At 48.6% G+C, this 23,895-nt stretch overlaps 1 protein-coding gene across 3 annotated transcripts in view; it reads left to right on the top strand.

The window, feature by feature from the left end:
• Window positions 1-477: 477 nt before the first annotated feature.
• Window positions 478-23,895, top strand: part of SLC8A3 (solute carrier family 8 member A3) — a 148,126-nt gene continuing 124,708 nt past the window's right edge. For 2 of the 3 annotated variants that reach the window (XM_036270137.1, XM_036270132.1), the window contains exons 1-2: window positions 478-1,141; window positions 21,431-23,276. In XM_036270137.1, coding sequence (XP_036126030.1) covers window positions 21,493-23,276 — 1,784 coding nt within the window. In that variant the 5' untranslated portion in view covers window positions 478-1,141; window positions 21,431-21,492. The remainder of the gene's footprint in view (window positions 1,142-21,430; window positions 23,277-23,895) is intronic. The other variant, XM_036270135.1, reaches the window with a different exon arrangement.

Raw genomic sequence — 23,895 nt, 5'->3', positions numbered from 1 at the left:
AAAAGGAGTTTTATTTTCCCTCCACTGCCAACCTCCATCCCCCTCAACTCCTCCCCTAGGCTTGGGTGGACCCTGCCTGGGTAATCGTCCCCTGCTATATTTAAAAAACCACAGTTGTGCTTGGTGGAGACTCAATTTCGGAATTGCAGACGGCGTCTCCTAAGGACAAGGGGAAAGCCGGTGCCACGCGCCTGCCTGCCCGCCCTCCCGCCTGCTGCCGGGCGCTCCGGACTCCGCGGAATCCAGGTCAGGACGCGCCGTGGTCCTGGAAGTGCCCCTGGCCGAGAGGAGACGGGCGCCAGGGTCCAACGACTGGGTGGGAGGCCGCGGGACAGGGGTTCCATCTGCTTTCAGCCCTCGGGGCTCTCTGAATTCAACGAGGTGCAGGCTCTACTTCCACTGGTCGGGAAGCTATCTGAAAATTGCCCCCACCTGAGGGCGAGGATAAATACGCGCGGCTTGTCATTTCGTGCGGCTCGCTCTCTCCCAGCTGATAGGGTGACGTTCGGTTTGGAGGCTTGGAGATTGGCTTTTTGATTTGGCTTCTTGCTGCAGCTTAGTAGGCAAAGCTCTCGGTTCGCCCAGAAACCAGCCCCTCCGCGCGTCTCCTCCGCGAGCGGCGAGGCCGAGACGTAACCCGCGGTGACGGCGTGCGAGGCGGAGACCCCGCGCTCTCCCTGCCCCGGGAAAGCCCCGGCGACGCGACTGCAAGCGGGGGTCCCTAGGAGCCACCAGTACGTGCTGGGCTGCTCGCCTTCCTGCCCCTCCCGGCAGGGATCCCCCAGCAGCCGGCGGCCGGGACTCCCGGCCTCTCCTAGTCGGGGATTTCCAGGGGTCTTCGGGCGGGTTTTCCTTGCTCCTAAAATCGGCGCCTGGGGACCCCTCCCCACGTGCCCCGCCCTGGCCCCAGCCCTCGCGCTCCAGATGCGCTGCCCGGCAGCTCCCTGAAAGCCGCGGTCCTCGAGCCCTGGCCAGCGGGCGGCGGCGGCGGACTGACATGCCCCGGACGCGGCTGCGGCCGGCGGGCAGCCCGCGGGGGCGATGAGCCGCGGCGGCCGGTGAGGAGCTGGGCGGCGGGGGCATCGCACACCTTCCTCACCCCTTCATTTGCCCACTCTGCTCGGGAGACCGAGAGGAAACGGTGAGTAATGGGGTGAGCCTCTTGCCCTTCCCCCTCAGCGGGCGGCCGAGGCCGGGGAGGCAGAGGTTGGGGGGCCTTGGAGCTGTCCCCAAGAAGGTTTCTGCTTGTGAATAACGGTGTTAATTAAGTTATTTCTCAAGATCATTCATATGAACTGCCTTCCTGAGGGCTTAGTGCTTGAAGAGGTGGTGGGGAGGGTGCCCCGGAAAGTGTACGTTGTATATGCGGTGTTGGGGTGGGGGGGCGTTCTGGCAGAGTGAGTGTCTAGCAGCGGTGCCGAGGGGCGGGGGGGGGGGGCGAAAGAGATGCCTGGGTATGTGTGTGCAGTCGGGTTAGTGGCGGGTGCGCATTGGGGAGGCAAACTGCTGTGTTGCGTGCTGGATGCGCGTGTGTGCTGGCTGTGCCAGGGCGTGTTGTGCTCCTGGGGCTCTGAGTGCCCCCGGGTGTGGGGGCTAGGAGGGGAGACCACTGGGTGTGGGGTCTAGTAGGGGAGCGTGTTATTCCACTCGGCGCGCGCCCGCGTGCACAGAGGCACGCGCGCACCCCAACGTCCGGACTCCACGGCCGCGGGTCGGGAACTGCAACCCCAGCACATCACCGCCCGCGGCGGCCAAGGGGCGGGGAGAAAGAGGCTTTCTCCTGTTCTGTGCTCTCCAGACAGCGGTGGTCTGGTCGGTCCGGGCCAGGTGGAGAGAAGCGAAGTATGTAACTACCCCTCACCCCTCCATCCCCGAACAACACACACACACACACACACACACACACACACACACTCACAGCCACAGGCCCTCATTCAGAAGCTAGAGTTGCTCCAGCAGACCCTGCCTGCTCTGCCTTGAGTACCCGAGCCATTGGAGGAAATAGAGAAAGCCATTGGATCCAGGGGGGAAAAAGCTTTTCGGCTTTATTCATTGTTTTATTTTTAACCGTGGAGGGTGTGTGTGGTTAAATAGAACAAACGCCTTTAATGCAGTGCCATAAATTTACCCGTTCGCTGCCTGCCTATCCCCCCACCCCAACCCCACCCCATTTCTTTCTCTCCTAGCATTCAAAAACAAACCCAGAACGTTTTGTGGTTCTGTCTCCTGGGCAGAAGGATTAAAATTGGTGACAGTTTTTTCAGAAACGCAGGCCGCAGCAAAGCATGGAGCTCCTGGGTGGTCAAGAAACACCCCAAGAGGAGGGAGTTGTGGGTGGGTTACAGGAACACATCCGGCGTACTGCTGGGGCTCCAAAGGGAAGCCTCGGGCCTCTGGTGACCTGGTGACTAGCAGCCGCGTGTGATTAATCTTCCACAGCTGTTGTGCCCCATCCATTTGAGCTGAGCTCTTGTTTACCTCGATTTTCAAATATAGCTGCTGCGCCATGCTCTTCTGTAATAGGGGGATCAGTTCGGCCTGGGCACTCGGCCTCTCCTGGCCCTTCGTTTTGCCTGCTGCACTGGATCCAAGTTGGAGAGGAGCTTGCCCCTTCTTGCCTTGCATTTCTCCAGATGAGGATGGTTGATGATCAGAGCTTGGGTGACTAGGTGTGGGGCAGATCACGCAGCCTCTCATTGCAATCTACATTCCCCGTGGGCAGTCCCCACACAAAAGTCCACTCAACAGCCTCATTTTTCTTTAAATAAAATATAGATATTGGGTCCAGAAGAAGCAGATGGAACCTACAGAACTGAACTTGGTTGAAGTGGTTCTTGAACTGAATGAAGATGGGAAGGCTGTTTATGCAGTTTCCTCTACCTGGTGCACTTTATTGTTCTTTCAACACTCCCAACCCCATCGTGTCTAATGTACTCCTATTCACCCTTCAGCTCTTACTCCATTGGTTACTTCCTCCAGGAAGCCTTCCATGCCTCCGCTGACTAGGCCAGAACCCTTTATTTTATGTACCCATTACCTGAACCTGTTACTATGAAGTAATTTAAAGATGTACATTAAATTTATTAACGTGATTGAATAATGCCAGTTATATCTCTAGACAGTAAGCTGCATGAAGGGAGGAAATGTAGCTGGTGAATTTATTCACATAGTATCCCCAGGGCCTAGCACTGTGCCTATCATAGAATAGGCACTCAGTAAATGTTTTATTAAATAAAGGGACAAGTTACATCTCCTCTCTGCCCATGCTCCTCTGAGTTCCACTTTGGTCTCTTGCACTGTCCTCCACAGCCTTCTGGTCAGAGAAGGGAGAAGAGGGTTGTCAAACTGACCCTGTAAAAACATTCCCTTCTGCCCTGGCTGGTTTTGCTCAGTGGTTAGAGCACGGCCTGCAGTCCAGAGAGACCTGGGTTCGGTTCTCGCTAAGGGTACGTACCTTGGTTGCCGTTTGTCCCCGGCCCTGGTTGGGGTCGTGTGGGTGGCAACCACTCGATGTGTCTCTCACGCCGATGGCTCTCTCTCTCTCCCTCCCACTCTATCTGAACAAAAAATGGAAAAATGTCCTCGGGTGAGGATGAAAAAAAAAAAAATTCCCTTCCCCCAGAGAGGAGCCTGGGCTGGGACCCTAAGCCGAGGCAGTGTCCTCCTGCCCTAGCCCTGCCCTGTCCTTGTGCAAGGCAGTCCCTTGTACAGTCTCTGGGCACAGTTGTTGGTACTGTCCAAGGATAGTCATTGTGGACATTGTTCCCCAGTCTGAATTGCCCATAGTCTGGATTTGGGGGAATGTGTCACACATCTTGGCTTCTCTTCAAGCTACCAAGGTCAGATAAGAGAGGGTGACTTCCTTTTCACTCAAACCTGGTTGCTTTGTCTAGAGGTTCAGAAATACATTGAGCTCCAAAAGAAAAAGCATTCATTTATTTATTCCATCAGCTATTTACTCAATAAATATTCAACAACTTACTCTGCCAGACATTTGCTAGGTACAGAGGCAAATAAAATAGAATGGCTCCTTTGCTCATGAACACCCATTCATCCCTGCAGGCACAGCCAACTAGTGAACAGGCAATTACCATCCATATAAAATGATTCCTTTCCGTGGAGGGTAAATCCTGGGCACAATGGAAGCGTAGAAGAAGATCCCCTCTTTCTAGTGGCTTAAGGACTTCTACGGACAGCTAATCCCAGAAAGAAAGGATGGGTAGAGTTGGTTTTGGTGGAAGCAGGGAGGGGTTGGAGTGGGGGCAGAAAGTGACACGAGCGAAGGGATCAGTATGCGAAGGCCTAAAGAGAATGAGAGCTCTTCCAAATGACTGAAGACAGAGGCTAAATGAGAGGAGATGAGTTTGGCGAAGCTCTAGGGGCCAAACCCCGAAGGGTTTGTACTCCATCCTAAGGATTCCCACTGAGTTTCATGTGGGGGCTTAGGAAGATCTTCACTACTGAAGTGCAGGACCAGATTTGCATTTTGTATGTGGAGACTGGGATGTAGGGATAGAGAGGGAGGCAGGGCGTTAGGAGGCAGAAGACACAGAGTGTCACTGTCCGGGTGGCCTGAGAAGGAGGATAAGGGATCCCTCCCTCTGTTGTAGCATACAACCCAGAGCTGCCCTTCTGGGAAGAAGTTCCACTACTTTTAATGAGATCGGTTTATGTTTGGTTGTCTGTTTTTTGAATGGGCACTCCAAACCCAGCACTGGGCAGGGCCCCTCGGGGAAAGGAAAAGTGGCTCCAGCAGGTGTAAAACATATTTCCTGGCCTACTGAGCTGCAGAGCAAGGAGGACCTCCAAACGTATAAAATCTCTGGGGCTGGGCAAGGCCCTGAGGAGGAGTCTCTGGAAGAGTAAGAAGTGTTTAGGTTCACAGAGACTACAGAGAAAGACATCTTTTTTTTTTTTTTTAATCCTCACCTGAGGACATTTTTCTATTTTTTGTTCAGATAGAGTGGGAGGGAGAGAGAGGAAGAGAGAGAGAGAGAGAGAGAAACATCGATGTGAAAGGGACACGTCGAGTGGCTGCCACCCACACGACCAACCAGGGCTGGGGACAAACTGCAACCAGGGTACATGCCCTTAGCGGGAACCGAACCCGGGTCTCTGGACCGCAGGCTGATGCTCTAACTGCTGAGCCAAGCCGGCCAGGACGAGAAAGACATCTAGATAGGAAGAATCACATGTGTTTGTGTATATATATATACACATTTTGATAATGTGAAGAGTGAATAAAGGCTAATTCCAGTATCCAGGGTATTCCTATGTGGTATACAGAGTCAGGCCTACTAAGAAAACAGCTCTGTTTCATCCTGGATATAGCTTGGAATGGGCCACGTAGCACAGACTGCACTGATATTTGTAGTTGACAAACAGTGCTTTCCTGGTTGTATGCAAGAAGAAGGGGTCTTGTGGCGACCGGATCGGAAGTGCGACTGGAAACTGTTATCCTGCCCTGGCTTTCACGCGGTAGACCAAGTCACTTGAGAGGAGAGGACCTTGGAGTCATGCACTGCTATGTTCATTCCAGAGAATGAAGCCGAACAATGTGAGCTTGGTTGATATCCTTCTTTTGCACCCTGATCTCTCCACTTGTTCATCCTTCCTGTCACTGGTCTCCTTTCCCCTCCTGCATAGTGCCCAGGACCCACCCCTGCCCTGCCCTCAACTTGCCTGGATCTTTCTTCTTCAACAGTGAATCCCTCCCTCTAATTGTAAGCAAGCTCAGCAAACCCCATCCTAAAATGAGCATCACGTGTCCAGTTTCATCCTCTGTCATGCTCTTTTTTTTTTTATCATCACTCATTCATTCATTTAGTCCCTTACTTTCCCACTTTTCTCCGTCTCTGGCCAACTCTCATCCACCAAGGACTTCTTATTCTCCAAAATATAATAACTTATTCCTGATCATCTGCCTATCTACCTACCTACCTACCTACCTACCTATGTATCTACCTCATCTCCCCCTCTGACCACCCCCATTAGATAAGATTGACCATTAGCTCTTAAAACTTTCCTCTCTTGACTTCTATCACACTGAACACTTTGGGTCCTATTAATTCTCTAGGTGTTCTCTCTTCCACTTCCTCTCCACATTCTCTCCTTCCTCCCAGGTCTCCCCTTTTACGTCAGCCCTCGTCATCTCCCGCGATGGTTTGTGCTGTCACCCCCGTGCGAGTTCCGGGTCTCCCACTCCAGCTCTCCAAGCCCAGTGTGTCTTGTTTCCGGTCACTTGCACAGTGCCTCCATAGGCTATCCTGCCAGCTCCTCAAGTTGAATTCTTGCTAAACAGACATCATTCTTGTTTAAGGTGCTGCTTCTCCTGACTTCCCACTTTCTATTGATGGCACCAACCAACTTCCAGTAACCCTGGCTCAGAATCCCCAAGTTTATCGTTGACTCGTCTCCCTTGTCCCCTGAGTACTGCTAATGTCTATTAAGTCCATTCCCTTCCACTCTATCTGTACTACTACAACCTAAGTACAGATTTGATAACCATTTACATAATAATGAAGATAAAGCAGTTATTATTATTAAAGCAGCTAGCATTTGTGTGTGTGTACCACTTGGCAGCTACTGTATTGCAAGGTGCTTCACATTGATTCTTCCATTCAATCCTTCCCACACCTGTATTAAGTAGTTGCTATTATACTATTAAAAAAACTTTCTGCCCTGGCCAGTTTGGCTCAGCGGTTAGAGCATCGGCCTGCGGTCCAAAGAGACCTGGGTTTGGTTCCCGCTAAGGGCATGTACCTTGGTTGCAGTTTGTCCCCAGCCCTGGTTGGGTCATGTGGGTGGCAGCCACTTGATGTGTCCCTTTCACATCAATGTTTCTCTCTCTCTCTCTCTCTCTCTCTCTCTCTCTCTCTCTCTCTCCCTCTCCCCCTCTCCCTCTCCCTCTTCCTCTCTCCCTCCCTCCCTCCCTCCCTCCCACTCTATCTGAACAAAAAATGGAAGAATGTACTCAGGTGAGGATAAAAAAAAAACAAAAAAAACTTTCTGACATCTTCCCAACTTCAACCTCCCCCACCAATTTATTTTAACACCTGTTACAAGATTCCTCTTCTGAAACACCCTTCTAGGCTTGTCGTTTTCCTACAGAATAAACCTCGAAGGGCTTCCTGTGATTTGCAGCAGTCCCAGCTCTTCATGTTCAAGGCCCTCTGTGGCCTGGTTCACCTACCACTCCATGTCTAGTCTCATGTCTTACAGCTTCCTCGTGGGCACCTGGGTAAACCTGTCCTTTCCCTTCTATGCCTTCATTCACTGTTTACCTCTCACTGAGAATCCTACCTGTTTGCTAATGTCCAATCCTGATGGGAAGGCCTCATGCATGAGTAGTGTCTTCCTCTGAATTTTGATAACCCAGCATCTGTTTTTCATGTGGCCCTTACACGTATTGAAATGTGGGGGAGGGGGTTGTTTTGTTTTTGCTTGTGGCTCACTGCCCCTCCTGGACAAGTGCTTTTTCTTCCTCCTACTCCCTGTTGCATGATACCTAAAACACAGTGGGTGTTCAATGAAAAATGAAGGAGTGAATGAATCAGTAACCTGCCTCACTTTTGAGGCAGGTGAAACATTGTCAAGAAAGGGGGGTCTGTGCCATTTATCATTAAAAAAAACTGTTGGAGAAATAAAAAAAATCAAGCCAGGAACTGTTAGTGAGGTGTCCCAGAAGCAGCACTGAACTGGTTGGTGGTAAGAAGGTTGTGTTTTGGTTCTTATCACTTCTGACAACCACAGGCAAGACCCACTTCTGCTTTCTGGGCCTTGCATTCCTTATCCATCAAAAGAGGTTATGGTGGACGTGCTGACCTTTAAGCTACCTCCCTGGCCTGACAAGTGTATGTTGTGAGTCTTGTTCCACACCCTGTGGATTGCCTCCTGCTAAGAATACTTTTAGTGCTGACAGTACTTTCGTTTCAGAACCTTCTACCTGCATTTTGAGCCCCCAGTATATCTGCTGTCACATCGGGCCTCCAGTGGTCAACGTGGCCAGCCAACTCGACTATCTGGACGCGCCCTGAGCTGGTTGAGTGCGCTGATGGCCCTAGGTTGGCACTTCTGTGTGGAGTCACCTCCCACTGCAACACTCCAGGGTATTCAGAGAATGCCTAGTGTACTCATGGGGAATCATGAGAAGATTCATCTGCTCTGAGCACCCTCTTGTGAAAGGGGGGCCCAGAGAACCCTCGGAGTCGATTGTGCTAGAAAATCCCCTAGCCATTGTCTCAGAGAGATGACTTTGACTGCTTGCCAGAATCCATTTGTTCTTCATTCAGGCAATGAGTTAATTCCATATTTCGACATTCAAAAATTAGGAGAAATTAAATGCATTAAAATAAAGCAGGATCCTGGAGAATGAGCTGAGGGAAAGGTACATCAAAGCAGTTCATCACCAGCTTTGCTCTGATGGGTGGGTAGCAAGGCAGAAGGATGTCAGTCCTCTCTCTGTGGGTGCCCCCAAAAGATAGAGCCCAGGTGTGTCCCTCTGGGGAACAGGCAGGGGCAGGAACAGTGCCCTCAGGTTGCCCTGGGCTCCTCACTCCCCTGACCCTGCCCTGATTTCAGTGGCCGGGGATGTTTGCTCCTGGTCCTTGCCGACATAACACTCCTTAGGCCTGATGGAAGGAGACCTCTGGCAGCCAGGAGACCAAAGGTTGGTTCTGGCTCCATTATTTATTGGCATGGAGACTCTTGGCAACTAACTGAGCTATGGTTTCTTCATCTGTATGAATGTCCTTACAAGAAGGATTCAGTGAGATCATGTGAGAGAGAAGGTTTTGTAAACCACTGGCACATGGTATTTCTTAATATCTACCGAATGAAGGATGCACTATAAATGTTGGTTACCATTATGCCACACACTGTGGAGACGGTGTTAGGTGCCATGAGAGGGCTGTGGTGGGGAGGAAGAGTTGTGTTTAGAAAAAGCCTCACAATTGCCATCCAAACACTATGTGGTCCTGTTTTGTTTCTTTTTTTGCTAGAAAGCAAAGTTATTTTTATTTATTTATTTTTAAAAATATTTTATTTTTTCCATCACAATGTGTTCCCTCCATGCCCTCGTCCACCTCCACCCTCGCACTCAGCACACTGTTGTCCACGGCCATGAGTTCTCTCTCTCTCTTTTTTCTTTTTTCCTAAATCCTTCCCCCCAACACTCCCCTCCCCCAGAGCTGTCTGCCTGCTCTCTGTCTTCTGTTGTTGTTGTTGTTGTTTTTTTAATGAACACAACTGCCTGCTGTCTGAGGTCTGGCTTTAACCATTCTCCTCTCTACCCTGCGGCTTCCCAGCAAGTTTGAAGTCTCCCCTCACCGGTGCATCTGTCCACACTTAATCCTTCAGCTTGACCATCGATCCATTCAACAAACATTGACACCCACTCCGCCAGGCGCCAGTCAAACTGTGGCGAACAAAAGGGACACGTGTCCTGCTATCACAGAGTTTATATTTTATGAGAACAAAGCCAGTGAACAAAAAAAACAAAAACAAAAACAAATACTGATGATTTCAGCAAGTGGTATATGCTATAAAGAAAATGAAGTGATGCGACCGCGTTGGGGAGCAGGAATAGGATCACCTTTCGATAACATGAGTGGGGGAAGCCTCTGAGAAAGGGCATCTGAGATCTAAAAGAAATTCAGAAAGTGATCCGTGGAGCTTTTTCAGGTAAGGGTGTTTCAAGCAGGGGGAACAGTAAATGCCAAGTCCTAGGGCAGGTGCTTGCTTGGCATGTTCTGAAAGCTCAGAGAAGTCCACCTCCATTGGAGTGGGGTGTGGAGCCAGCAAAACAAAGTGGTGGGAGTAGGGACAGTAAGTTAGGAGTCCCTAAGGGGGTGAATTTCTGCAGGAAGAAAAGTTTAGAAAGAATGGCATAATCTATCTGATTTTCAGTTTAAAAAGACATTTTCGGCTGTTCTGTGGAAAGCAGACTGTGAGAGACGGGCGGGGTTGCCAGCTCTCGTGGTAGTCCAGATGTTGAGATACAACAGTGACTCTCCAGTAACGAGAGCAGAGCATGACGCACATTGGGCACCCCGTCAATCTGAGAACACATCTAGGCAGAAATGACCCTCAGAGAGCCTACAGCTGTGATGGGCAGGTAGCAAATGCTCGGCAAGTGAATCAGTGGGCAGAATCAGTCTTTCCTTCTTTTTCTTTATTGATTTTAGAGACACAGAGGAAGGGAGAGGGAGAGAGAACATCAACTGGCCGCCTCCTGCATGGCCCCCACTGGGGATCGGGCTGGCAACCTGGACATGTGCCCTGACCGGGAATCGAACTGGCGACCCCTTGGTGCATGGGTCAACGCTCAACCACTGAGCCACACCGGCCAGGTGGAATCAGGCTTTCTTGTAGTCACTCTAGGGTTTGAGTTCATCTCAATATTTTGGAGCTTTTAAAAATACCTTTTTTTTTTTTTTTTTTAGGTAGCAGTATTTCGTAGGGCAGTGCATCCCATGAATTCATTTTCTTCTATGTGGAACTGTATTCTCCACTGAAATAGACATGAGAAATCCAGCTCCACCACCTTCGTGATGCTCTCAGTGTTCATGATGCCCTGAAACCCTGTGCTCATATTTAGATACTGATCTTGTGTACTTTTCTCTGCACTTCTCCACGGCAGAGACCAGACCTCCTTCATCACTGCATCTCCAGAGTTTATCACTGTCTGGACTACTGAATCCACAAATAGTTATGGCGACTAGACTGCAGAGCACGCTGGTTTCTTGCTCGAGGTCCAGGGCCTTTCTGCTCTCTTCCTGGAGAGCCCAGAACTTCCCTGGCCTCATTTGTCTCACAGTCACAGGACATCCCTGAAACTAAACATGCATTTAAGTTCAATGGTTTTGTGTTGATTCCTTCAGCCTCCATTCCTTTGTGCCTGGAGATCCCTGAATCGGGAGGCAGTCTGCAGGGCCAGTGGAATGAAGGTGCCTGATGCGGTTTGGTCCTTGCTATGCCTCTTCATTCCTCTTTCACCATCATCTTCTGTTTTCAGCTGGTCTCCAGCATATATCGATTCTGCTTTTGATAGAGCTCTTACATCCACACTTCCCCAGCAGGCCTGCTCCCCCGGCCTCTGCTTAGGTTCTGCTCACATCTCAAACGCCACGAGAGACTGAACTAGTCCTCCTGCCTCCAAGTCTTGCCCTGCTTTCGTCTACCTACCCAGTTTCCACATTGTCATCACTCGAGGTCTGCTTTCAAAGGAAAAACAGTGATGTTGACCCTCCTCTGATGAAAAAACTTTCAGTGGCCAGGACAGTGGGACTCAGTGGTTGAGCACTGACCCATGCACCAAGAGGTCGCCGATTCAATTCCCAGTCAGGGCACATGTCCAGGTTGTGGGCCCGATCCCCAGTGGGGGGCATGCAGGAGGCGGCCAATCGATATTCTCTCTCATCAATGTTTCTCTCTCTCTCTCACTAAAAATCAATAAAGAAAAAAAGAAAACTTTCAGTCGTTCCTGATTGCCTCCAAGATAATGCCCCGATTCCTTGGCTGGGTGTACAAGGCCTTTTTACGAGTTAGTGCTCACATATCTCTGCAGCTTTCGCCAAGTGCCCTGTCCTTCAGCCACAGGGCTCGCCCTTTTTAAAACAAACCCTGCTCGTTTAGGCTGCCACTCTCTTTAGCATTGGCTTTCTGTTACGTTTGTTTGAGATGCCCTGGCTTCTGAACCCATTTCACTCCTGTTTATTCTCTAAATATTAGACCTAAAGTCACCTGGTCCATGAAACTGGCCCTGATGATGTCAGGCAGCTGTAGACGCCTTCCTCTGTGCTTGCTGGCACATTGTGCAGGTTTCTAAACCTAGTGCTTGTTTTGTTGTAATTGTTTGGTTTTCTGTCACTCTTCTCCAGTGAAGTGTGTTCCTAAAGGGGGATTATATTTTGTTCGTGTTACTCAATTTTGAAAAACCTTGCTCATAGCATCCCTGACAGATGGGATGCTCCATTTGAACACTGCCAAGAGTGGTAGAAATTACTGGATATTATGCCTTCTATTTTTGCACATTTACTCAATGTAGCTATTCATTTAATATATACTGAGCACCTACTCTATGCCAGGCACGGATATAGGCACTGGTTATACAGAAATACCAAACAGGTAAACATTTTAACCCTCTCTAGGAACTTTTATTTTAATTTTTTCGAGTGTGCAAAAACAAAAACAAAAAATGAGTTGGGTACAAATCAGAGTAAATTTTTTCACCATAATTTAGTGAAAGTCAACAGTGACATATGGACTGGGTTTCATGCAAATACATGCACGCATGAATAAATAAATGAACAAATGAACGCATGAGCAAAGAGGCCCTGAGGAAAAGTGTGGACAAGTCAACCTAAGCTATCATCACTAAAAGGAAAAACAACTAGAAACACGTCTTGCTTAAAATGAATGAGTAGCATCATTTTCCTATGAAGATAAGGGAACTCAGGGTCTTTTACATTTCCTTAGTAATAAGTGTAAACCAAGCAGACAGCAGGTTTAGGGAGAGACAAAGGGAAAATCTACTAATTTGGGTAGGGAGTTGATGCTGACTGTCCTTGGCAAGGTATGACAGTGAGTGTGCGGGATGGTGGGATGTTTGTCCAGTGTATAGAAAGGCTTTGTGGTACCCATCTGTGAGTCAACTCATGGTGCACGAAGACTCCTTTTCCTGGTCCAAGGAAAGTCCCTAATGGTTGGAATCCCTGAGATGCAAATGTCGTATCATAGTCAGGCTATGTTCCTTGTCTTCTCTCCTAGGATTCTCCACTTTGGCTGTACCTCAAAATCAACTAAGGAACTTTTTTAAAAACCAAAGTATCTAGGCTCCACCCCCAGAGAGTCCAAAACTTAGGTCTGGAGTAGGATCCAGATGTCTGTACTTTTCAGAGCTCCCAAGTTACTCTGCTACACAGCCTTCTCGAGCGTGTGGTTTGACTTCCGTAGTGCCTCCCCCGGGGGTGACTTAAATGCAGATGTAGATCCAACAGTGGGAGAAGTGCCACTTAAATTAAATGGGCAAAGCCCCTCTTTTTCCTCTCTCTCTGGGCCACCCAGTCATTGTTTGTGACTCTCCGGATCTGTCAAGGACTTACAGAGGGCAGAGTCCTCTGGCTTCCAGAGTCTGGTGAAAGTAAACCTTAGAACCATAGAATCAGCAAGGCTTTGAATCATAGAATTTGGAGGCAGAGGGGAGATCAGAATTCAGGTCCAACCCCAGAGTCCTAGCAATAGATTTCCACTGAGTGTGACCACTTCTTGTCCCCCACCTCCCATATAAATGCATACATAAATAAAGCTTCCCCATATTGGGTTGAAATCCTCAGGGAGTTTACCTGAATGCGGAAGACAGACATGTAAACAGGTGAGCCCAGGTCAGGGTTACAGGTACTTCAGTGGTGAACAAAGCGCTTGAGGAACAGGGGAGTAAATGGCTCATTTGGAAAGTGGAGGAAGAGGGCATTGTCAGGGAAGGCTTCCCAGTGCAGGTAGAAGTTTCTGGGACTCTATGTTCTTGACTCTATGGACCTGATCCACGGTGCTTTTGGTATATCCGGAATGTCTGCTCACCTTAACTTTCTCTTGGGCTCCCTTTCCTACCACCCTCGCTTAACCTACTCTCTTATCTACTGAGTTCTCTTTGGGAGTCTCCAGTCTGTGCCTGGCTCTCAGGTTGCTTACCCGGCTCTTCAGCCATCCCTTCGACCACCTGGGGTTGAAAAGCAGACGATGGTATTTGACATACCAACTTTCATAGCCCAGCTGTGTCACTCACTCGGCTAGTGAACCTTCGGTGAACTATTTGTCTTTGAGCCCAGGTCTCCTCATTTCTAAAACATGTAACAATACCTGTCTCATTGTGGGGTTCTTAGGTATTAAATAGCAGCTATAAAAGTGCCTAATGCAGTGCCAACCGTAGAGTAGGTACCCAGTGAGTAGATGTGATGATTGTTGTTGTCACTTTTTAAGTCCTTGGTTCAAAAAGCATGAGGAGAACGAGGCCTGCTGGTGCCTGGACTGCTCAGGGGCGCCCACTTTTTGGGTGGCAGTGCCTGGGAAAATGCCAGCAGGGTTCCAGGAAGTTATCATATGGTTTGGATGCCACTAAGGGTTTGAGGGGCTTCAGGGAAGGCAAACTATGACAATTGCATGAGCTCGGAGAAGCAAGAACAGTCAGATACTGTATCATGTACTATTGCAAGGTTCTCTGTATTATAAAGCCTTGCTGCATTGCAGCCACTGACCACATGGTTTAAGGAGCTGTGCAGCGACCAACCTGGGAGCTTAGAGCAGAACGAGGAAAAGCTATTACTTCCCATGACATCATCTTAATCCATTACTCCCCTAATTACTTGCTTGTCTCTGTCCCTCATCAGAAAATAAACTGTCTGAGGTTGGAGATATGGTATAGCTTGCTCATGGCTGTACTCCCAATCACCAACACAGTGCTGGGCCCCAAATGGGCATTCAAAGAGCAGTTGTTAAGAAAATAGACCTGATCCACGGTGCTTTTGGTATATCCGGAATGTCAGCTCGCCTTAACTTTCTCTTGGGCTCCCTTTCCCACCGCCCTCCCTTAACCTACTCTCTTATCTACTGAGTTCTCTTTGGGAGTCTTCAGTCTGTGCCTGGCTCTCAGGTTGCTTGGGCCCAACTTAACTCAAATGTGTCCCTTCACTTCTTTGTCCCGTGAGAGCTAGGCTGTCGCAATCCAAGCATCTTTGTCTTAATGGAACTGTGGAGATCATGCAACCCAACGTGGATTTCTGGATGGGGAAGCGAATGCCCCGAGAAGTTCACTGACTCCCAAGTCCCACAGCTTGTTGAGGCATGGCCGGGAAGAAAGTTCTTCCCTCCTGCTTTTAAATTTGGGGCTCTACCACTGCTTGAGGCTGTCCTGGAGTACACAGAGCCCCGCGTTTGTGGCAAGGCCTCCATGTCCAGAAAGACTCACCCTGCCCTCAAAGGGGTCCCCAAACCCAGGGCACATACCCAGTGCTTAACACCACGTGCCCTGTAGTCAGGCTTCCAGAATTCAGATACTTATTTTTCTACGTACTAACGGTGATCTTGGGCAAATTAATCTTTATGAGCTCAAATTTGCTGATCTGTAAAACGAGCATGATGGTAATAGTACTTCCTGTACTATGAAGACTCAAAGAGCTACTGCACGGAAAACAGCTCCGTTGTGTTTCCCTCCTTAGACACGAGTTCCGGTGGTGACGACAGTCCACCTACCTACGCCGCTAAGGGCACGTATTTCCCACTCTTGGAAGTTCAGGGAACTTAGTTCCTGCGTCTCTGGGTGGGGTGGGGGAGCACTGTCACGGGGAGGTCTCTGCACGGACTCGCATCCCCAGCAGCCGGAGGAAGTGCCAAACATGCAGTGCTCTTGGGCTCGAGCGACACATTGGATCCAGTGCAGCCTGGCTGCACCTAAAATTTTAATGTGCATTGGCCGAGAGGCCTGTGCAGGGGCCCAGATTTAGAAGCAGAGCAGGACGACTCTACACAGGCTGGTGACAGGCCCAGAGCAGTGTTCCCATTGGAGAAAGTGGAGGGCGTAGCAGAGGGAGAATGTGCTCAGTCTGGCCTGGTGGCACTGTTTTATTAATGATCTGGAAGAGCAGAGGAACAGTGACTTTAATTAAATTTGCCAGTGATATTAAAAGATGTCAGGAGCCACTGCTGAGGACACAGACACCTTGCAGATGGCCCCGGGGGTGTTAGGAAAATAATCCAGGAAAGCAATGAGAGGCCGTGGGCTGAGCTGGAGCATCCGTTCAGCTGAGGAAGAAGAATGTGACATGGGGACAGAGGGTCATCATCTGCAGAATATACCCTAGGCTCACCCTCTTTATCTGTATCTGTTCTGTTTCCAAAGGATTTCTAACTGATCTTCCTGCTCCTGCATGTCCCCCTGACAGCCATCCTACACCCTTGAGCTGAATTGGTTTTTCTGAACTAAAAATTAGACCATGTCATTCTCCTGTTTAAAATCCTTATCATTGGCTTTTCACTGCCCTTAGGATACAATCCCATCTTCTCAGCCTGGCATGTACAACACCACGCATTGAGCCCTCCCTGTGCGTCCAGTCTTCTGGACACTCATCTTCTGCCTCTCCCACTTCACTCTGAATTCCTTGCAACCCCATGCACACGGCAGGCTTTTCCATGGCTTCGTGTCTTTGCTTAGGCTGTTCTCTTTGACTTGAATGCCCTTCCCACTTTTTTTTTTTTAAACTAAAGCTCACTCATGCTTGCAGACTCATTTCAGGGATCACCTCCTTCAGAAGGCCCCCCTGACTCCCCGCGCTGGCTCGGGGCCCTCCTCACGTTCTGACAGTCTTCCGCCCTTACCTTCACTGATTATAGTAAAAGTGCCTATTTGTGCAGCTACCCATCCCTGCCAGATTGCACCCTCGAGGGCAAACCCTGTATCTTATTTTTCATTTTCCCCACCAGCCTCTAGCACCGGGCCTGGCAAACCACTGGCTTTTGTTAGTTTTTGTCCAAATGAACTGATGGAAGGAGAATATTTGGGTGGGAGACTGCATCGGGCACCCAGGACATCCCCGTAAACCTGGGGACTAGGCAAGTGGCTTGTCTCTCCTGTTAGGGTGCATGGGGCAGTCATATTGCTTCTAAGTACGCAGGGGATTGGAAGCTGATTGGAGGTCATGGACGTTCTGTAACAGAGGGGGACATCTTAGTAAAATGGGGTGGTGAAAACCATAAATTTTATGCCACCTGTGTGTGAGTTCTGGCCCTTCTACTTTCTTGCTTTATACTTTGAGTAAAGACTTAACTAAGCCTGCATTTCCTGAAACATAAAACAGGGATAAAAATAGTACATATCTCATAGGATTGTTATGAAGATTAACTGAGGAAATACTTAGCATTATTACACAATTGGCAGTACATCACCATTATTTGGGGTGGTTCTCAGGGATCTCAAGCTGAGGGTGCCTTAGGGCTGGTTAATGATTAAGAGCCCCTGAAACCCTTTATATCTCTAAGGGGCTGGGGTGTACCCCCAGGACATTGGGATCTGTCTCAATTGGTGTGAAACACACAGAAAAATGACCATTGGGTTGGTCATCAGAGGTGTCCTTCCCCCTCTAAAATCTCAGGCAAAAACCATTTCCTGGCAGGGCTGGAAAGAACAACTGGAAATTCACAGGTCATTTTCTACCTTCAATTCCAAAAGCTTGGTGCAGGCTTTCGCTAGTCTCCTTGCCGTGTTTTCTTTCATCCTTTCCATCAGTTCATCTGTTTTCTCAGGGAAAAGTCTTTCTAAACTGGCCTCTGATTCTGACCACATGACAGCTTATTTCCGGTAAAAACCCGTTGCCACAGGTGTCTGTCAGACTGAGGAGAACAGACACCTGCTCCTTCTTGATTCTCCCGGTGGGTAAGGGAAGTAGGAGTCCTTATCCCCGTTAATCGGGAGAACTTGACCTCATTGTTCCCTGTCCTTGGACTGCAGAAGGCCAGCTCTCTTCCCTAACCTGTGGATAGCCTACCTTCTTGGTGTGGCTGGTCTACACAGCTGCCACCTTCTGTCACCTCCCTGGCTGTTGATCCAAGAGCTGCTCCAGCTGTGCCCACCTTCTGTCTCCTCCTGCGTGGGGCTAATCAGAATCCACAAAGTGTGGGGTTTGCAGAGGTCAAGGCAGGGTGCCAAGATTCTTGCCTGTCCACATTTCTCCAGATGGGTGAGTGCTAGGCCGGTGAATGGGGTCTCTGTGTACATCACGGACTGTGAGAGCTTTTTCAGCCATTGAATATGGATGCTGAACACCTTCAACCACCCTCCTCTTCCGTAGCTGTTCTTGTAACCTTTTCTCTTCTGAGTGAGGTCAAAGCCCCAAACACCTGCTGTGATGACCCCCTAGTACCTGGACTAATGGGGAATGTGGGCCTCAGCACTTGGCTGCCATTCTGGGGAACATGAAACCAAGTTAATCCACAAGCCCTTTGGGAAGAAGGCCTTCAAGATTACAGTATGCACCAAGGCTTACTGTGTCCAGAAGGGAATTTATTTTTGAGGACACGCCTTGGGAGTTTAAAGGGTCTTATATAGCCTCTACAATCAAGTCCGGATTTGTCTCTGAGGCCTATATATTCTGTTTCTAGAGCAAATGGCTAGAATTCAGATCATAGAATGGCTTTAAAGAGGGCCGATGATGGAGAGTGTTAGTCTGCTCAGGCTGCCATGACAAAATACCAGACTGGGTGGCTTAAACAGTAGTAATTAATTTTCTCACAGTTCTGGAGGCTGGGATGTCCAAGATCAAGATGCTGGCCAATTCTGTTTCTGGCAAGAGCTGTCTTCCTGGCTTGCAGAAGGCTACCTTCTTGTTCTGTCCTTGTATGGTAGATCTCTCTTTCTCTCTCTTCCACCCTCCTTCTTTTATAAGGCCACTAATCTTATCAGATAAGGATCCTACCCTATGACCTCATATACCTTAATTACCTCTTTTTTTTTTATCCTCACCCGAGGACATTTTTTTTTTCTTTTGTTTAGATAGAGTGGAAGGGAAAGAGAAGAAGAGAGAGAGAAACATCGATGTGAAAGGGACACATCTAGTGGCTGCTTCCCACAAGACCCAACCAGGGCCAGGAACAAACTGCAACCAAGGTACATGCTCTTAGTGGGAACCGAACCTGGGTCTCTCTGGACCACAGGCCAATGCTCTAACTGCTGAGCCAACCCGTCCAGGGCTCTTAATTACCTCTTAAAAGCTCATCTCACTATACAGTCACATTGGGACTTAGGGCTTCAACTCATAAATTTTGGGAGGGACACAGTTCATTTCATAGCACTGAGGAAGCTTCCTTAGTGACTATATATATTTTTTCCAAAAACATACAGTTCCAAAAACATACAGAATGAACACCTCCTAACTCACTCACTCATTACTTAGGATACCAGGATAAACAGAATAGACATAGACAGTATTTGCTTTTATGTCATTTACAGTTTAGTGGGAATTAGACATTAATCATATAACCCTGTAAAAAGACAAACAAACAAAAAAATATAACTTCAAAGTTTTATAAATGCCTTGAAAGGAAAGGAAAGAGTGTGCTAAAAGAACATAACAGAGGGAGTTGACCATTTTGAGGGCCTAGGGGAAGTTTTCCTGAGGCACTTAGACTGTGATTGAAAGGATGTTAAAAGTGGGGATGCAAAGAAGAAACAGTCATTTCAGGCATGTGTGGGTGATGTCATGTGCAAAGGCCCTGAGGTGGAAAATAACCTGACATGAAGTTCATTGTTGCTGAAATGTAGTAAGAGGGAGGGTGGCAGGAGATGAAGGGGGAAGACAAGGAAGAGGTAGCTCATGCTAGGCTTTGTAGGTCACAGGAAGAAATGTGGTCTTATTTATTTATTTTATTTTATTTATTTATTTATTTTATCCTCAACCGAGGACATTTCTTGCTCAGATAGAGTGGGGGGGGGGGGGAGGAGAGAGAGAGAGAGAGAGAGAGAGAGAGAGAGAGAGAGAGAGAGAGAGAAAGAAACATCGACGTGAAAGGGACACATCGAGTGGCTGCCACCCGCATGACCAACCAGGGCCGGGGACAAACTGCAACCGAGATACATGCCCTTAGCGGGAACTGAACCCTGGTCTCTCTGGACCGAAAGCTGATGCTTTAACCGCTGAGCCAAACCGGCCAGGGCTTATTTATTTTTTAATCCTCACTCGATGACATTTTTTGATATTTTGTTCAGATAGAGTGGAAGGAAGAGAGAGAAACATCGACGTGAAAGGGACACATCGAGTGGTTGCCACCCACACAACCCAACCAGGGCCGGGGACAAACTGCAACCAAGCTACGTGCCCTTAGCGGGAACCAAACCCTGGTGTCTCTGGATCTCAGGTCGATGCTCTAACCGCTGAGCCAAACCAGCCAGGGCAGAAATGTGGTCTTAAATTCAGAGCAAGAGGAAACTGCCGAAGGGTTTCAAACAGGGAAGTGATAGTGTAGGTTTGCCTAAAAGAAAAAGATGACTGTGGCTACATGAGGAAATGGACTGGAGAATGGCAAGAGTTGGAGTGGTGAGTGCAGTTTGGAGCTTTCTGCACAGATTCATCAGGTGGGGCTAAGGGTGTCTTGGGCTGTGATGGTGGTGGTAGAGACTGAGGGAGAGCTGAGAGGATTTAGTGCTGGATCTGACAAGGGACAGGTGAGAGAGGAAGGCTTCCAGACTAACTCCATTTTCTAGCACAAATAATGGGGTGGGTTGGAGGTGCTATTTTCTGAGAGGGGAAGCAGCAGAGGAGAAGCAGGTGTGGAGGACGAAGACCTCGAGTCCTTTGAGGTGCCGTATAGATGCAATCAACATTTCTCTGTTACTGAAAGTACCTCACAGGGCTGTAGCAGAGGTGCAAAGATTGGCAAGTATATTGCATGGTTATTTGCAATTTCATTCTATCCGAATGAGGCAAGGAGTGAAAAGATGAATCTCTCTGTAGTTCAGTTGAATTTCTTTCCATTGTTCTGAATTCATGGTCATCTTGTAATGGCTTGAGGCCAGCGGATGAGGCTTCATTTCACCCCGAAGTCTTGTCTACGGTTTAAAAAAGTTATTTGAGAGCCACTTGAATGTTTTATTAATAGTGATTTCTACCACTTGGCTCTTTCAGTGTTTGGGTTTGGAATTTGAGTGGCTGACTGATCTTCATCTTCCTATAACTGGAAACCAAAACTGTTTCATAAGTATGTTTTGCTGGAGGTCTAAGGGCTGCCGGGGACGGGGTCTGGGGCACAGTTTACAGGGCCTCGGTTTAGCTACACTGCAGGTAGCCCTCACTACAGAATGAACTCCTTTGATTTCCCAAACAATCTCAGATTTACAGCTTGCCTGCAGAAGTTTTGCACCGAGGGAAGGAGATTTTCCCAAGTGGGCTCAATTGCACACAGACAAAGTGTTCTGTTTTGGAGGTTAGCTTGTGATAAAAGTTCAGTTCAATATGCGCTCTTGCAAACCTATGTTATGCAAGATTCTTGAGTATGATGACAGTGAGGTAAAGAAGGGTGAAAACCCTAGAAATAGTATACGTGGGGATGAAAATTCAGGTCATCCTTGGCCTATTTTAAGTTGATTCTTGAGAACTCGCACAGATAACAGTAGGGTTGGGAGACAGGACAAGACCGGCATCACTTACTTTTCCATTACCAATATTCCCAGCTATTTTAAGCCATTCTTCAACTGGGTCCCCAGATGGTCCTGAGGACAGAGCAGCTATTTATGTCTCCCACTGATACGTATTTTTCCAAGTGAGAGACTGCCCCATATGTTAGTGCAATATGTCATTTGAGGTGAAATATCAGTTTGTATTGGTGGGAACCTACCATTTGCTGTCTCGCTTTTCCTCATGCCTTTTCCTGCCTCTCTGGTCTTTTCTAGGTCTCTGGCCTATCAGGAGGACCATTGGTGCTGCAGTGGAAGCCAGTGGCTAAGTCTCGTGTATGGCGTGGTTACGGTTGCAGCCTCTCACCTCTGCCTTCCTCCATTTTGGGCTGATTACTTTTGTGCTTTTCCTGAATGGTCTTCGGGCAGAGGCTGGTGGCTCAGGGGATGTGCCCAGCACAGGGCAGAACAATGAATCCTGTTCGGGATCATCGGACTGCAAGGAGGGTGTCATCTTACCAATCTGGTACCCGGAGAACCCTTCCCTTGGGGATAAGATTGCCAGGGTCATTGTCTATTTTGTGGCCCTGATATACATGTTCCTTGGGGTATCCATCATTGCTGACCGCTTCATGGCATCTATTGAAGTCATCACTTCTCAAGAGAGAGAGGTGACAATCAAAAAGCCCAATGGAGAGACCAGCACAACAACGATTCGGGTATGGAACGAAACTGTCTCCAACCTAACCCTTATGGCCCTGGGTTCCTCTGCTCCTGAGATCCTCCTCTCTTTAATTGAGGTGTTTGGTCATGGGTTCATTGCTGGTGATCTGGGACCTTCTACCATTGTAGGCAGTGCAGCCTTCAACATGTTCATCATCATCGGCATCTGCGTCTACGTGATCCCCGATGGAGAGACTCGTAAGATCAAGCACCTACGAGTCTTTTTTGTCACTGCTGCTTGGAGTATCTTTGCCTACATCTGGCTCTATATGATCCTGGCAGTCTTCTCTCCTGGTGTGGTTCAGGTTTGGGAAGGCCTTCTTACTCTCTTCTTTTTTCCAGTGTGTGTCCTTCTGGCCTGGGTGGCAGATAGGCGACTGCTCTTCTACAAATACATGCACAAGAAGTACCGCACAGATAAACACCGGGGAATTATCATAGAGACAGAGGGTACCCACCCCAAGGGCATTGAGATGGATGGGAAAATGATGAATTCCCACTTCCTAGATGGGAATCTGGTGCCCCTGGAAGGGAAGGAAGTAGATGAGTCCCGCAGGGAGATGATCCGGATTCTCAAGGATCTGAAGCAAAAACACTCAGAGAAGGATTTAGATCAGCTGGTAGAGATGGCCAATTACTATGCTCTTTCCCATCAACAGAAGAGCCGTGCCTTCTACCGGATTCAAGCCACCCGTATGATGATTGGTGCAGGCAATATCCTGAAGAAACACGCTGCAGAGAAAGCCAAGAGGTCCGCCCTCATGAATGAGGTGCGCACCGATGAGCCTGAGGACTTTGTCTCCAAGGTCTTCTTTGACCCATGCTCTTACCAGTGCCTGGAGAACTGTGGGGCTGTCCTCCTGACTGTGGTGAGGAAAGGTGGGGACATATCCAAGACCGTGTATGTGGACTACAAAACAGAGGATGGTTCTGCCAACGCAGGGGCTGACTATGAGTTCACAGAGGGCACCGTGGTTCTGAAGCCAGGAGAGACGCAGAAGGAGTTCTCTGTGGGCATCATCGATGATGACATCTTCGAGGAGGATGAACACTTCTTTGTGAGGTTGAGCAATGTCCGCGCGGAGGAGGAGCAGCCAGAGGAGGGGATGCCTCCAACAATACTGAATAGTCTTCCCTTGCCTCGGGCTGTCCTGGTGTCCCCTTGTGTGGCCACAGTCACTATCTTGGATGATGACCATGCAGGCATCTTCACTTTTGAATGTGACAGTGTTCGTGTCAGTGAGAGTATTGGTGTAATGGAGATCAAGGTTCTGCGGACATCAGGTGCCCGGGGCACAGTCATCGTCCCCTTTAGGACAGTAGAAGGGACAGCCAAGGGTGGTGGTGAGGATTTTGAAGACATTTATGGGGAGTTGGAGTTCAAGAATAATGAGACTGTGTAAGTAACCTTTCAATATTCTATCCCCCTCCATCCCTTGCTATGTCCTTCTATCCTTCTGCACCACTCTTTAAAATGTTCCTTGTATTTGTGTTAATGTCAAACTTTGGTTCCATCACAGGTATGCGGGATCAGCAGACACTACTGGCAGTTTCTGCTTCCACACTCTCCTTCCGTTTTCTCACTTTAAAATGTTTCTGGGCAAGGAACCCTGTGGCAGGATCTAAGGACACAGATTTTGTCTACCGAGACTCAACATGATGCTGGGGGAGGTGTGGGGTGACAGAAGTTTTGATATCAGATTTTGGAGAATTCTTGTGACTAAGCAAGAGCTAGGAGCCTCCTTGGGTTTCTCCTTCCTCCTCTCCTCATGCCAAGGGCTTCTGTGAACTTTGAAGCCAACCCTTGCCACTCTGAGACAGTGATAGCCCAGTCAGGACATCCTCAAGAGAGCAAGTGGCATTGGCTTTATTTTTTCCAGTACCATCTTGCAGTTGTATTGTATAACCAGATTTGAGGTACTTCTCCTCCAGTTTGGAAATTGCACCATTGATCGAAACTTGGCAATATGTTTAAATGCCCACAGGCTGTTTTATGCGGCCTGCCCAGTCTAGGTGAG

The sequence above is a fragment of the Molossus molossus genome, unplaced genomic scaffold (genome assembly GCF_014108415.1).
Source record: "Molossus molossus isolate mMolMol1 unplaced genomic scaffold, mMolMol1.p scaffold_m16_p_1, whole genome shotgun sequence".
Taxonomy (NCBI): domain Eukaryota; kingdom Metazoa; phylum Chordata; class Mammalia; order Chiroptera; family Molossidae; genus Molossus; species Molossus molossus.
This window is presented reverse-complemented; position numbering and strand designations above follow the sequence as displayed.